This window comes from Ambystoma mexicanum, chromosome 1p (genome assembly GCF_040938575.1).
Source record: "Ambystoma mexicanum isolate Mex_15411 chromosome 1p, UKY_AmexF1_1, whole genome shotgun sequence".
Taxonomy (NCBI): Eukaryota; Metazoa; Chordata; class Amphibia; order Caudata; family Ambystomatidae; genus Ambystoma; species Ambystoma mexicanum.
Window position 1 is genome coordinate 73,527,551 of NC_090921.1, and position 16,726 is coordinate 73,544,276.

General features: G+C 47.1%; 1 protein-coding gene across 1 annotated transcript in view; it reads left to right on the top strand.

The window, feature by feature from the left end:
- The window catches only part of CLDN15 (claudin 15), a 190,582-nt gene that overhangs the window by 135,142 nt on the left and 38,714 nt on the right, over positions 1 to 16,726 (top strand). The window contains exon 2 of the mRNA XM_069643268.1: positions 10,444 to 10,608. Coding sequence (XP_069499369.1) covers positions 10,444 to 10,608 — 165 coding nt within the window. The remainder of the gene's footprint in view (positions 1 to 10,443; positions 10,609 to 16,726) is intronic.

The following is a 16,726-nucleotide window of genomic DNA, read 5'->3' on the forward strand; positions in this document are numbered from 1 at the left end:
ATTATGTCGGCCATCGCTAAGATCTCAGGGAGGGACATGAGAAGATGCGAGTACCCCCTCGTGTTCCAAGTAGCTAGCACAACATTATTTGGTTGATCTTGGCATTAACTCTTTGGTGAAGCGCTTAGCGATTTTGCTATCCATGCCCAGCTGTTTGTTTCATCTCACGTTTTTTGGACTTTTTCTTGCATAGCTGGATTTGTTTTTCTGTATAGTGAGTTCTCTACAGTTATTTTAATTTTCTTTTGTCTTATTTCCTCGGTTGAAGTCGAGGCTTGCGGGGCTGCTTCCTCTGCGATAGCAGTTGCCATCGCTTGGTCTGCTGGTCGGTCTTCCGTCAATTGTGATTCGATGTATGTATTTGCTTTCGCGTTGTTGTTTGCATCATATACTTGATATCCTGCATCCAACAACTGTCTCTCACACATCATCACTGCTTGAACATCTTTCTTGTCCCCAATATGTAGCAGTACACATTTTCCATTCATGTCAGCGATTATCTCGACACGATCGATTCGCGATTTTTTAAGCTCTCAAGACAGGTATTGATTGAAATAACTGTAGTATGGTGTATCTGTTCGAAGCTGCATCATTTTTCCTGCACTCAATTCTCTCCACCAAGATTCTGTATGGCTGCGGTCCATGTGAAGTGCTCGGAGTTAGAGGGCGGTTGATGGACATCTGTCCATCTGCCTCCTTGATCTTTTTCGCTTGCCTGTTTTTTCCATTTCGGGGACTGTTAGCTTGTCTTTTCGGGGCTCGTCGCTTTCATGTGGACGCCAACGCTCACCGAGGTTCACAAAAAAAAAGGCCTCATTTTTGGGGCCTGCCTTTGAAGCCCTTACACCAGCTTCAAAATATCGAGGGCTGCGGTTGACAATTGCACAGATAAACACATGCAATACTGTCTTCTCCTCAAAGTGTGGATCTGGTTCAGGAGTCGCAGCCTTGTAGCCGCGGCAGAATCCATTCTAGCAGAGATGTTGGGGGGAAGGGGGCGAGAGGAGCACACAGACTGGAGCACTGCCACATACCTGTGCGTGTGCTTTGGTCCCTGAAAGTACAGCTGGGGACCATCCAAACTTTGAGCACAGCCTGGAAACAACAATGAAACGGGGGGCAACCTGCTCCCAGTGCCACTCTCCCACCACCGCCAGGCCCTCACCACACTGAGCATGTGCGACAGGAGTCAGGGGCGTCGCTAGTGGAGGGCTATAGCCCCGGATGAAAATCACAGGGCTACAAGCAAAGGCTAGCCCTGAACATTATTTTCCTGGGAAAAGGAAGACAGTGGCACAGGTTGTTGCAGGCCAGGAGGCAGCAGCAATGGTCGTGTTAAAAAACACACCGTGACAGGAACACCGCTGCCTCCTGGCCTGCTGCTGACTGCCTGTGGCTGCACAGTCTGCGCGTGTAAGTCGAGCTGCCACGATGCCGCCACCTGCTTGCGTGACCCCCGGCCGTCACCTACCCGTATCTCCCCCCCCCTGAAGAATTTACTAGCGGTCGGCCCGGGCCCCATGCCATGTGCACCTAAGGTGGCTACTATGCCTACGTTATATAGGCCTACGTTAGGAATTTGAACCAAACCGACATTTTCTTATACAGTTGAGTGAACTGTCTAAAATAACGTCGGTTCCGAGTCGAGTTTTACGGACTGACCCTGTCCATCCCAAGCAGGAATAAACGCAGTGCTTTGTTTCATCATGAAAATATCAAGGTGCTTCTTTTGATCCGTGAAGGGGCTCTGGGTGATCACATGATGTAACAGTTTTAAGTTGTCCTCTCAACCGCGCGTTGGCTATACAGACGCGGTCCCCCTCTGCCATCGCTTTATGCCATTGGGAAACGTGAGCCTAAGATGCACAGGGCACTTATCACCAGGGGCGTTGCTAGGGGGGGGGCTAAGGGGTCTATAGCCCCTGATCTTTTGGTTGTAGCCCCGGATAGAATCTCAGGAGCTACAGCCAAAAGGCTAGCTAGCCCCCAGTCCCAACAGTTCCGACATCAGCTTAGCCCCGGGTCCTTTCCAGACCTAGTAACACCTCTGCTTATCACCACTTCCCACCACTACCCCCCAAGAATCCACATTTGACAATAAATAGTCCCACCCATTATACACTGCTCTGTGGTGTGAGGCACAGTGTCCCAGTAATGTGAACTATGTCCCACCCGCCTCCACACTAACCTTTCAACACAAAATATGCATGTGCAGCAAAAGGAGGCAGGCTGGAAAAAGGGTGGGATTGATGCAGATATTTGACAGGGCAACAAAGCCCCCGCGTTAAGATGCTGCTGCATAAGAGGCGACCAACCCCCAAACGCCACAGGCAGCCCGGGCGGTTACCTAAGCATAACCATGGGTGTGATTATAGGGGGGGACAGAGGGTTTTGTACCCCCCAACTTCTGTGGCATGCCTTTTTGTCCCCCCATCTTTTGGAGGGAGGACAGGGGTGCCGCAATCATCAATTATGTAATTGGACAGTGCAAGCCTGGCTGGGGTGCCAAGCAAGGCTTGCACTGACTCATTACATGATGCTGAGATGACTGGCAGCCGCGCTGCAACACATTCAGGGCTGGGATGCCCTGCGTGGCTCAGTCCCTCACCCTGGCTGGCCTGACTCAAAGTTAGCAGCCAGGGTGCTGAACTGGGTGTTGCAGGGCCTGGCCCCTGTGCTGCCACGCCAGCAGCAGCATTTCCATGGGCTGCTGCTCAGAGAATCGCTTTCCAGCTTTGTGTTTGTGCGACACACAGATAGGAACTAGGAAGCTTATTCAGCTGGCTGGTTTCTGTCTAGAGGTGCGTGAGTGCGAAGAGGTTAGGTCGGTGTAACATGAGATGTGGGCCGGGTGGCATTTGAGAGCAGAGCAGAGGTACTTTTAATTGTGTTTGTGTATGTTTGTTGGGGGGCTGGGTTGCTGGCTGACCCTAGTGAGGGCGCATGTCACATTTGGACAATGTGACCAGAGCTCACAGTACACATTAAGGCCCCAGGTATGAAAACACACTAACAATAACAAATGGTGCATTCTCTGTGGCAAGCCACAGCTCTGCAACGCCTCTAAAAGTAGTCTTGCCCCTTTTCAGATGCTACTAAAGCACCATCATCCTAATTTCAAAATGAAGTTGGCGGAAGGTGCGCCTTCCCCAAGTAGAGTGGAAAGAGTCCAGCTGAGAAAACCTGTGACCCAAAACTGTTGTACTTTGCAAATTCTGCGAAATGAAGCTTGCTCTAGGTGCACAGAAGGAACTGTATGGGATTTTGTGTTAAAAGCACACTTTTAGTAGCCCTGTATAACTTTGCCCCTGCCGCCAAAAATAATCTTCACCAAACTGGCAAAAAGTATTTCGAGTTTTGCAGACACTTTTTCAGGACAGTTTGGTGCAAATGAGTAAATGGATGTCATGGTTCAGGTTACAGGCCACCAAAAACTGCTTCACTTACCAAACTAAGCAGGGGAGTGTCCAGCATTGTAAGAGTGTGTGTGTAGGGGATTGGGGGTGGGCAACGAAATGCAGTATGTGGAAATCCACATGGTCTCTTTGGTACCCCCAAACCACCCACCCCTGCCCCAATCTACTTTTTTGGTAACCATAGTGGAAGATGGCATTTTAACACAAAACAAAAAAAAACTGCAGGTTCATTCCAGATGCAGGAAAGTCATCTATTAGAGCTCTGTCCAAGCCCTCTGAGGCAAAATACATGCAACCTTCCTAATCATTATATGGACTGCACCAACAGGAGTGACTTCACAGAAAAGGACATTGCAAGGGGCATCATCAGTCCTTGATACTTGGAGGCACCATGGAGTGACTTCAGAATAAGTTGTCATAAATAAGCCAAGTGACAAATAACGTTGTGGTATAAAATACCTAAATTGCACTATAGTTATATGTGGAGCAACTCTATAGTCATTGGGCTTTTCCATTATAATACCATGAGACATTAACATAATCTGAGTCACTTGCAGAGCTGCAGATAAGGCACAATGCGATTCAATGATTTGCTCAGCATCACACACATGGTAAAATGGTGAAACTGGGATGTGGACAATTTAAGCGGCCACGCACATCTTTCCAGGTTTAGTTGATATAGATATTTATTTATGTACATTTCATGCGCTTCAATAATTATTTATAGCAATGCCTTGGAAGCAAAACACATTACATAATAAACTAGCCTTTCATAGTAAACTAACCATACACTATATACATTGTTATAGAAATATGTTGAGCAATGGAAGTATGGCTTTAATTTTATTCTCCCCATTCTGCATGCAAAGTCACAATAGCATCATGTAGATTAATCTGAGCCTAACAAATCCCCTTTGGGTTTTAAAGCAATAGTCATTATTTCATAAAGCAGGCAACATTGTGCACCCTTCTCACTTCCGATCACTCCCTCCCATTCACATTTCTGAAGGGACAAAAGTCCCTGCTAATCGTACCCCCCTCCTTCCCATCAGTGCCTAATGGCTCACATTGCAATGCTGTGTTGATACAGAGCAACGAAAGGACCCTCTGCTGCCCGGAGCTCCTTGGGACATTGTCCTGGCAGCGGGACACCTCTACGATTCGGAACGGGTAAGGTGTCCTGCTGGCAGGACAATGACCGTGCTGAGCAGGAATTGCTCAGCACACATTGTCCTGCCAGCGTGACACCTTTGCCGTTGGGCGCTCTCTTTGAGGTGCCGAATGGGAGAGGTGTCCCAATGACAAATGTCCCGGCCTTGCTCTTAAAAGAGCCACAGGGGGCAGCTTGCCTCTCCCGCTCGGTACTCCACTGCTTGGAGCCATTTGAACACAGGAAAGCATACCTTCATTTTAATCGGTAGAATCTTGTAGAACAAATCTATCAGCACGTAGACATATAAGGTGCCGTGCAGAACCCAAGTTTGGAGATTTATGGCATTTAAAAATTGATACCAAGTATACTTGGTCACCCACTGCACTGCATTAACCGATGGCTTCTGCCTTTGAATGAAAGGAAACATCAAGGGAATTGCTGACATTGCAGTGGATCTGTTCCTTGTGGCCATGGCTTTATAGTTCAGCTAGATCGAGTCACCTTACCCCAACATTTCAGGGATCAGGGGGTGATAAAGTCTGGTCTGCTCAATGGACGTTGCACCACTGTTTCCAAGCGTTATTGTATATGTACATATATATGTTGTGTGCACACAGTCTATGTCAATGGAGGTGCTGGGTGCATTTATGTGTGAGTGCGTGTATGCAAGCATACGTGTGTTGAGGTTTGTGTCTGAATGAATGATAAATAATGCATTTTGTATATTCTATTGGAATAAAGTTTGTGAATGTTATGTTGTGTCACAGGGATGCCGGCTGAAGATGTGTGGGGGCCGAATTGAATTAAAAAAAAATATGCCACCAGTCTTATGAAAGTTATAACAGAGCGTCAGCAATAGACTCTTGTGGTGTGGTAGTCTAGTGTTATCCCTCAGGGATTTAGGTTGTTTGACCGAGATACAAAATCATGGCGGAATTGACCATAGTAATTTTCAATGCAAATATGTTTTTACCTCAGTACAAAAAACCAAACCCATGTCCCCCCAAACCGCCAGTATACCCCTAAATCCCCCTACTTACCTTTTCCCCTTCCATCGCCTCTCTTGTACCCTGCAGCATCAGATGGTGGTGAGCGAATTCAGTCAAATCTACCATTCGACCACATTTTTTCAAACAATTTGGCCGAAACGATACCTAAGAGCCACCATCCGCCCTCCCTCCACCCCAGCCCTGTCCCCCCCAACATTTTCAGCAAAATTACTCCACTGAGCGTAACTGAGCGACACTCAGCTGGCCCACAAACAGAGGAGGGTGTGGGCGGGTGTTTGGTGATACCGGACAGTCCCTGTGGGTGCACTCATGTAAAGTCTATCACTGCATGCACCCGGGACCTGCTATGTTTTGGCCTTTGATTGAGCATTTGTGGGTGATGTTTGCTTCCCTTCTTTGCTCTCCACTGGCCCTTTCCTATTCTGCTTTTTGAAGGCGCTAAGGGTGGTCCCAGCAGCTGTAGCTAGCAACCACTCGCATGCACGTCAGTTTATTCAAGCAATTTACCGGCTTGAATCCTGAGCACGGAACCCAAAACACGTGTTCACTCCCTCATGCATTAAAAAACTGGTTTCTAGATTCACTGTACAGATAGCTCTAGCAGTGGTATCCAGACTGTATTGTGCTGAGCCCCCTTTTCCTTTGGGTAACAGTTAAAACACTTCACGATGGAGAGCTGTGAGCCTGGTCTGTAAAAACATTGTCCTTTCCAAACCCAGCTCTTCAACTTCCTCGGAGAACACAGTACCGGTTAACAACTCTTTGAAACCTCCATCCTCCACCACATGTATGATAAATATATGACTCCTCCTCTGTCACTGCACTTGCTTCTCCGTACTCTTTTCCTCAGCCGTTTCCTCAGTTGCTTTCCTCTGCCTCTCTCTTGCTCATGGCTCCACCTTTCTCTTCTTCACGCGCCTTCCATACCCCGTCTCTCTCCATCACTTGTCGGATTCTCCGAGTCTCTTCATGTCTGCTGCACTTTATAGCTAATGACCACCTGCAAGGCCCTGGGTTCAGGCTTAGCACAGACATTAGCTTTGTATTTTTCTGCTTCTGCAATTGGTTTCAACAAATAAAAGCTTCAACGTTTTAGTAAGAAGAGCCCGGCTTAGGTTTCTACCCATTCTGGCCCCTGTGGTTGGTAGAGACACCAGAACAATGGATCTAGTGATGGACTAAATGACATGGAGGGTAGTTATGATTTATTCCGCCGGCTAGCTGGAAGGTAAAGCGCCAAGCAGACAGGTACTAGGAGCTTTAACTTTTTTATTTTCTACCAATGCATCCTGTGTTCTCCCAACTGGTACTAGAGGTCTTCAAACTGTTGGGCACGCTCCCCAGGGGGACGTGGCCCCATCCGGGGGGAACAGGAGGGAAGATAGCGAGAGCCCAGCATGAAATGTAAAAAGAAATATATATATATTTTTTTTTTAGATTGGTGGAAATGGGCAGGATCGGCTCACATGGTCGGAACCAATGAAAAAGTGGCCCGCAGTTGCAAATGGATATTCATTCCTTTAGTGACAGACTGTTTAAATAGTACCCAAAGGGGTGTTTTTTGTTAAAATGTAATCAAATTGTGATATTTAAAGAATATTTATTCAGCAACAATGGTCAAAACTACTAGCTGCATAGTGAAGTTACTCATCAAACTGGCCCACATTGGGCAAAAAAGTGACCCATTTTGACCGGCCTACACATGCATTTTGCATTTTTGGTACGGGCATCACCCTATTGCCCTATAGGCCAGTCTGAGCCTAGCGGCTCATCCATAATGGGCGAGGGGCGCCCAGCCAGTGGCCCCCCTCACCTATTGTGGAGGAGCTGAGGAGCTTGGCTGAACTGTCAAAGGGCAACAATGTTTCCCTTTGACAGTTCAGTGAGCCATGCAACGCTGGGGGCTTTTTGCTTCGCCATCCTTGCATAGGTGAAAGGAAATGCCGGCTGGGGCACTGCATGTCTCTATGTGCGAGTGGGAGCTCCATCGGCTCCTCGCACATACAGACAGAGCAACCTGAAGCGGGACATTTCAGCACCCACGCGCAGGTCCCTGCAGAAGGTACCTTTATGTTAATTTATTTTTTATTTAAATATGTGTATGGATGCGTGTATGCTTGTGTATGGTGATGAGTGCTCGTGTGAATTATAGAGCGATTGCTGTGTGAATGTGGGTGTATTTATTTTGGTCCGTTGAGCTGATTTTGGCGAGTGGGAGGAAGAGGGGGGAAGGAGGGTTGTACGAAGGAGGATTGTACAACAAAGGCATTTTAAAAATTCCTTTGTTGCACAATCCCCCTACCCAACTGCCAAAATCAGTTCTCCCTCTGAGGCGCTGTGGAGACCAGGGGACAGGGATGGTATTTTTTTTACTGGCTATCTATCATATGTGTCCACTCAACCATGCTTTGCCCCTTGGCCCCCCAGCACCAATTTCAAACTGTTTGGCCTTTTACCCATTTTTTTTAAAAGTATGCTCTAATATGCAACATTTTAATCCATTATAAAAAAAAACGGGCAGAAAACCCCCCACAAACCCTCATTGATTGGTTCGGGCTCCCTCGCTGTGCTCCGTCGCTATGGCATTTTTGTGGGAAATATTTATGCCCCTCCACTTAAAAAATTCACCAGCTCCCACTGGCCCTCGGAGTGTGTTGGGAACGGGGTGGGAGGAACCCAGGGACTGCAGTGGGAGCAGGATGGGCGGGAGCACTGGGATAGTGGTGGGAGCAGGATGGGCGGGAGCACTGGGATAGTGGTGGGAGCAGGATGGCCGGGAGCACTGGGATAGTGGTGGGAGCAGGATGGGCGGGAGCACTGGGATAGTGCTGGGAGCAGGATGGGCGGGAGCACTGGGATAGTGGTGGGAGCAGGATGGGCGGGAGCACTGGGATAGTGGTGGGAGCAGGATGGGCGGGAGCACTGGGATAGTGGTGGGAGCAGGATGGGCGGGAGCACTGGGATAGTGGTGGGAGCAGGATGGGCGGGAGCACTGGGATAGTGGTGGGAGCAGGATGGGCGGGAGCACTGGGATAGTGGTGGGAGCAGGATGGGCGGGAGCACTGGGATAGTGGTGGGAGCAGGATGGGCGGGAGCACTGGGATAGTGGTGGGAGCAGGATGGGCGGGAGCACTGGGATAGTGGTGGGAGCAGGATGGGCGGGAGCACTGGGATAGTGGTGGGAGCAGGATGGGCGGGAGCACTGGGATAGTGGTGGGAGCAGGATGGGCAGGAGCACTGGGATAGTGGTGGGAGCAGGATGGGCAGGAGCACTGGGATAGTGGTGGGAGCAGGATGGGCGGGAGCACTGGGATAGTGTTGGGAGCAGGATGGGCGGGAGCACTGGGATAGTGGTGGGAGCAGGATGGGCAGGAGCACTGGGATAGTGGTGGGAGCAGGATGGGCAGGAGCACTGGGATAGTGGTGGGAGCAGCGTGCTATGTTATGTGATGCATACTTGTAATGTGCATCGTTCGCCCAAAGGCATCATGGTGCTACAACTGCAGGCAACAACCAGATCCAAGAATCAAGGAGTACTAGAAGAGTACTGGATATCTATCATGGATGTCAGGTCAAAAATACCATGCTTTCCCCTTTGGCCCCCCCAGTGCCAATTGCAAACTGTTTGGCTTATTACCCATTTTATTTTTAAAGTATGCTCTAAAATGTAACATTTTAGCCCATTATTTAAAAGAAATTCACGGGTGGTAAACCTCCCATAATCCCCCATTGATTGGTTCAGGCTCCCTCGCTGCGCTCGGTCGCTATGGCATCTTTGTGAGAAATATTTATGCCCCTCCACTTCAAAAATTCACCAGCTCCCACTGGCCCTCGGACTGTGTTGGGAACAGGGTGGGGAAAGCCTAGGGACTGGGTAGGAGTGGGATGAGGGAACCCAGCGACTGTGATGGGACCAGGTGGTGGAGCCCAGGCACTATACTGGGAATTGGGTGCAGTGACGTCGCGCAATAGTTCATAGCCATTTGTACATACTGTCCATTTGCATTTTTTTGGGGGGGGGGCGGCCTGCCCAAATTTGGCACGAGAGAGGCCCAGGCCAAAAAAGTTTGAAGACCACTGTGCTAGAGTCTGACTCAGCTCCACGGTTGGTTCTCTCTCCCACTGTCCTTACATGCTCCACACGCCTAAACCTGGCTCTGTCCGGGTGTGCTACGAGTGTCCTATAGGGTGCTAAGATGATCCTGGAGATCAACGGCAGATGCGCTTTGAAGCGCCTGCTTTCTTCCTCTAACTAGGCTGCAAAAGCACCACTCTTCCTGCACCTTGTCAATATCATATTTGGCCTCACCTACCTGCCACCAACCTCTACACAAAGGCCAAACCTTTGGTACTCGCCCGATGGCTCATATGCTGCTTCGTCAAAAGGCAGTTTGATTTATGTAAGCCCTGGCAGGATGTCATAATATTATATGATTGGTTATTTATAACGCGCTTAATACCCAGAGGTTTCTAAGTGCGGACCCAGGGATCGAACCTGTGGTGCTCCGCATCGTCTTGCTTCCAAGGGAGCACATTGCCGCTGAGCTATCCTCCCGAGACATAACTGACTTTGTTATTTCAGTGCCTAATATTACCATGGTTGATTGGTAGATCGCGACTAGCCTCTGTGAAATGTGTTTTGTGCCAGATAAGCCAGGGATCGGCAACCTTTAGTTCTCCCGATGTTTCGAACAGCAACTCTCATCAGTCCTACTCAGCATAGTCAATACTGAGGGACCAAGAGCTTCGTGGTCAAACACATCTGGAGAGCCAAAGGTTGCAGACTCTTGGTAGACCCAAGATGGTAGGACCCAAGGCTATTTGTGTTGTTAATGTGTGTCTGGTGTACCCTCCTCTCCTCCAGGCTACCTTCAGGCATGCCGGGCCCTCATGATCACGGCCCTCCTGCTGGGCTTCTTCGGCACTCTCTGCGGGATGCTCGGGCTGCAGTGCACCAAAGTCGCCGAGGGCAACGCACTCCTGAAGGGGAAGATCACCACTGCCGGCGGAGGGCTCTTCATCTTTGGGGGTAAGAGGTCCAGTCTTTGACATTCCTTGTTATGTCCCATCTGATGATGCCTGCTAGACAAGTCAGTTGCCGAGAAGTATCTTGCGCCTTGGGTAGGGGATGGCAAATCAGCCAGACACTGTTATTTAGTGACCTGAGGTTTACGCGCATCCTAATATTCCCCATTAGCTGAAGCTATGATGGCGTCTGGATTCAACGACTGCGCACAACGGCCACTCGAGGTTTACCCAGTTTCCCGCCAAACAGAAATTGAATGCACTCTTGACAAGTGTCAATACTGGACATAAACAAATTATACAAGGCACCTTGTACAATTGTTTTTGTCCTGTTTGGACTACTGGCACCTTTTTTGGCTTCTTGTATAATTTGTTTATGACCTGTTTGGACTACTGGCACCTTTTTTTGGCTTCTTGTACAATTTGTTTGTGTCCTGTTTGGACTACTGTCCACTATTGTATACACTACTGAATGTTGGGTTATTGGAACTGTATATAATGAAAGTGAACTATATTGGAAAACTGATACTGGCTGAACTAATACTCTCAATGTACAGCGCATATTTGAGAAACTACTAACTTCATACTCTAATAGTTTGAGGCTGGGGTAGCCTCTCAGTTCCACGTCACTCGCAGCTGTCCCCTTCAATCCTAGTAAAACCTAGATCAGGTGACAAACAAACATAATCATACAATTAGAGTCTCAGCGCACTCCCAATCTAGTTACCCCACAGAATCTATACTCACTGCATTTTAAAGAGGTATGCTAAATGTGAAGGGTCGGGAGGAGAGAAAGCTTTTACGAAATCTCACTGATGTGCCCCCAACCCTAATCTTCTCAAACGTTGTCAGTTATCCCTAGATGGCAGGTGCAGAATGGGCTGGAGGGGAATCGCGGCATTTCTGGACAGGCCCATGCCCTCGAAAGGCTGAGGCGTGTAAATCATATGCTAGCTATGACTTAGCATCACTGCCCTTTAAGGGTCACTGCAAAGAACGTGTACCCTGAGAGAATCGAACTGTTGATTAACAGATTTAAAGCTCAGTTGGACCAGGAAAGGGAAGTCCCAATTGAACAAGTCCTAGACTATCCAAAGTTGATGATGGAATTTGTGGAATCCAGGAAGCGGGACATAAGACCAGCATTTACATCATTGCACACTTATGATAAAGAAGGGGCAAGAAGGAAAAGGATACTTAATTCAAATCTGAGGTGCCTAAAAAAACTGGATTCAAACAACGCAGCAACGACCAGCAAGAAACGGAAACAAAGTTATCGGAACTGGATCTGATCACAGAACTATGAATTGCTACAGCAAGATTCTGAAAACATGCTGAGGAATATTGCGTCTAAAAACGCGAGCGAAATCTGGCAGATGATCGATGGTCTGAGTGCTCCTCAGGAGGCCCTATTGACTAATGCAGTTTTGGCCAGTGCTTTGGCAGAACATTTCCCCTCATTATTCCAGATCAACAAACTGGTAATGTGTGGCTTTCAGACTCCAAGGTGTGGTGGATGGACCTTTTGAGACCACCAGAGACGACACCCTGAGCTTCATCAACAAAGCCAGCAACTCAAGGGCCCAGGGGCCAGATGGGATGTCAAACGTAATGTTAAAGAAAGACCCGGAGCAGTGGGCAACATTTTTGTGGGTCCTTTTCGATCAAATCAAGTCAAGGAGAGTACCGACCTTGTGGAAACCCTCAATCATAGTGCCAATCTTCGAAAAGGGGGATAGGTCAGTCCCCGGAAATTACAGGCCCATAGCATTGCTAGATGTGGCAGGGAAGATCTCTGCATCACGTGTCCTGCAAGGTCTAGCTAAATGGAGCACACGCTTGAGGAACTATGACATAAGGCAAGCTGGCTTTGTTAAAGGAGTGGGCACAGCACTAAATGTCTTTTTGTTTAACAACTTAAAAAATCAGGTAATTGAGAAGAAAGCCACCAAATTCTATTTGGCATTCATAGACCTGGCCCAGGCTTTCGACACAATCGAGCGCACTAAACGTTGGTAGAAGCATGAAGATTGGAAATGCATCAAGATCTAGTGGAAGCCATAAAGATCTTTACACCGGAAACCTCATTCAAACAAAACTAACTGGAGATTCTCTTGATAGATTACTCTATGCAGACAATCTCGTTTTGATAGATCAAACCCCGATTGGTCTACAAAGGCAATTAGACGCTCTGCAAGCATACGTTCATGGGAATGGACTTACGATCAATGCCAAGAAATCCCAAATGCTGATAATGGAACCAGCGAGAGGCAGAGGAGGAATCAACCATTCTTGGGTCATGAATGGTGAAAAGTTAACCAAAGCAAGCTTCTTGACTTACCTGGGAATGTGCTTAAATATAAGTGGTAATGACGCCCCAAGAGAGACCATCCTCTGAAGCAAGGCTAAGAATCTAGCGGCTCAGGTGCGGTACATCTTAAAAAAGTACTGCAAATACTAAATCTGACCACTCCTGTCATTCTATCGTATGAAGGTTCTGCCTATTATCACCTATGGTGCTTACGCTTTTTCACCCTTCCGGCACCAGTATGGTCGGTACTGGAGGTCCTATTCTGGAAGAAGGTCTTAAATCTACCGAGAGGCACCCAAATCCAGCCAGTAAGAATGGAGCTTGGATTAACCTCCATGTACGCAATGGTGCTTTGGAAGTCCTTGGCCTTGTTCCATAAATGCATATTACAAACGCCGCCACTGGGCTTTAAACCTCTGGAAGCTGCTCCACTGGAAGGATCAGAGGGTACATTGCGAGAATGGCAGCAAAGCTGCATTGCAATTCTATAGGGCCTTGAAACGTCAGAGGAAACATTAATAACCAACCCCACTGGCGTGAAACGCAAGCTGTGGGCTCAAGACTGGATCAACATGCAGCAAAAAAAGTCAAGCTTCAAGTGCTATGGGAAAGCCCTTCTTGAAGCCCACTCCCTCAACGCACTTCCTAAATATCTGTCAAAGTTTCCATGTAGGCACTACCATGCACAGTTTATGCGTTTTCACCTAAATCTTTTTCTGACCAGATAAATATTGGGTGCTAGGTCAGTTGCGAACGAAGTTGACCCAAGTTGTAGACTTTGCTCCCACAAAGACCCTAAAGAAACTGTAGAGCATCTAGTGCTATTTTGCTCGGCAATAACTGAACTGAGAACAAAATGGCTGGGCAAATTAATTAATGACCAACCATCGCTATTAGCTGACCAGAGGTGGATTCTATTGCCACGTGGGGAATGATTATCAATGACCCTGGCCTTGAAAAACTTTTTAAAGGATGTTCTACTCTACTGAACACACAAGCCACAAGGAATGCATAGTGGTTGTAAAAATACAATATTTTCTAGTCTTGTATTGGATGGAAAATGTTTGTGGAGGATAATGACTGAAATTGGAAAAAGGTTTTTGATAAATCCAAATGCTAAAATAAAAGAATTCAAATAATTCTTCTTAATCAGTCTGGTTCCAGACCTTTAATGGGTATGGAGTCAGTGATGATTTCCATTCTGGGTGATGTATGTTTATCTCAAGAACGCAGAGAGGTGGGAGTCTTGATTATCCTTGACCTCTCTGCGGCCTTCGAACCGGTTGATCATTGCATTCTGCTCCAGCGCTTCGAGAACGCTGGCGTCTCCGGAGCTACCCTGGAATGGGTTTCCTCTTTCCTATTGGAACAAGCACAAATGGTGTCCTTATTTCCTTTTCACTCTACTCCAGTAGCTAATTCTTGTGGTGTTCCTCAGGGTTCTTCTTTGTCACCACTTCTCTTTAATCTTGACTTATGCCCTTTGGCAGATCAAATTATGTCTCATGGGGTATGCTTTTACACATAGGCTGATGACACACAGCTGGACTTCCAAATCGATTCTCCAGATTCTCAAACTTAGAGCATGCCTATCCTCAATAGGTAACTGGATGTCCAATGATTGGCTGAAATTAAATGGGGAGAAAACCGAGATGTTGGTGTTCCGTTCCCACAACCCGCCCGCATCGTGGGCTACAGATTTCTGGCTTTATTCCATGGGACCCTGCCCAGCCCCTAGTGCGTCAGATAAGAGTCTTGGTGTCCACATGCTCTTGAGAAGCTCAGATTTCATCGGTTTTTAATCCAGGCTTCCTTAAACGTAAACTTCTCAAGAAGGTTCTTCCTTTTAGTCCATGAAAATCTTCGATCTACAGTAATTACTGCCTCTTTCATGAGATCTCTGGACTATTATAATGGTGTTTATCTTGGTCATCAAAGTGTTTCAGGTCCAACGTCTTGAAACTTTATATAACTCAACAGCACGTTTAACGCTCAAAAAACCAAGATTTGCGCACGCTTTTCCTTTGTATTACACATTGTGCTATTCAACATTTTATCAGATTTTATTGAATCCGCTATGCCCCTTCTAGAGCTTTGCACTCACCCTCCCAAATTTTTCTGAAAATTCGTAGATATCATAAGTCCCGAGCGGGAGGGCGACCTTTCTCAGTGCTTCCCCCAACATTGTGGAACTCTCTCCCTTCCTGCTTGCGAGCGACATCTGATCATTTTCTTTTTCGGAAGGCTCTTAAAACCGGTGTGTTTTTTACAGAGCTTTTGGATGGTCTCACTGGTTGCCTGCTAGCGCCCAGATGACTTTGGCTGTGGTTCATCCTTTAGAAATGCAAATACAATACAATACAATGTCAAAGTTCCCAGTCTTACTATCATCTGAAATCTGAATAATCTGTTTTCTCCTGAGGTCTTTAATTCTGGAGCTAGGTATGCTGTGTGCTCTTTTTGTCTGTAAAAAGGTACGAGGTCTGGTCTTTGGTTCTGATGCAAGATCTGCAGGTTGGTCATTGGTTGTGAAGAAAGGTATGCTGTCTGGTCTTTGATTCTGATGCATGATCTGCAGGTTGGTCATTGGTTGTGAAGAAAGGTATGCTGTCTGGTCGTTGGTTCTGATGCAAGATCTGCAGGTTGGTCACTGGTTGTGAAGAAAGGTATGCTGGCTGGTCTTTGGTTTCAAGTCTAGGTGTGCTGGCTGGTGTTTGGTTGTGAAGAAAGTTATGCTGCTGATCTATATTTTTAAATCAAGGTATAATGGCTGTTCTTTGGTTCGGTAGCAGGGTATGCTGGCTGTTCTTTGGTTCCAAAACCATGTTTGCTGACTAGCCTTTGGGTCAGAGCAGGGTATGCTGGCTGTTCTTTGGTTTCAAAACCATGGGTGCTGACTAGTCTTTGGTTCTGGAGCAAGGTTTGCTGGTTGATGTTTGGTTCGAAAACAAGTTATGCAGCCTGGTATTTGGTTCGGAACCTAGTTATGATGTCTTGTCTTTGATTGTGAAGCAAGGTGTGCTGGCTGGTGTTTGGTTGTTAAGTAGGCTGTGCTGGGTAGTGTTTGGTTGTGAAACAAGGAATGGCAGCTGATCTATTGTTCTGAGGCAAGGTTTGGTGGCTGGTCATTAATTTTAAATCAAGGTAAGCTGGCTGTTCTTTGGTTCACAAGTTGGGTGGGCTGGCTGCTCTTTGGTTTAAAAAGAAGGTGTTCTGACTAGTCTTTGGTTCTGAAGCGAGGTTTACTAGATGATATTTGGTTCCGAAACAAAGTGTGGAAGCTGGCTAGCCCAGTTAGAGAATGCTATTGGCCAGTCATCCTAATGTTATGCTCGGGTTGTCTTCCACAGGAAGCCAGTGAAGGGACCTGAGTATGAGTGTTACTTAGACATACTTGCAGACACCCTCATCCAGAAAAGCGGCAGCGTTATAATCTATACAGGAGAACCCCAGAGGATTCATAAGCGACACTTTACCCATTGAAAAGGTTTGCACAAAGGTCAAACTGGAAGCATTATAGTTCAAGATAGAGATACAAAACAAAATGTTTAGCTACATCAAATATGTTTCGTAAATGGTTAGTCATAAAAACATAAAAAGGTAAACTAAGAGCAATCATAAACGAAACAGGCAGGCAATATATGTACTCGCACGTAATTTGAGATATAGTTAATATCTGCAAGACCATCAGTCTGGCTTCAGAGCAGCCAGAGGCACGGAAACTGCTCTCCTGAATACCCGTGATGACTTGCTCTCAAACCTCAACTCCAACTCTCCCTCCATTCTCATCCTCCTCGATCTGTCGTCTGCC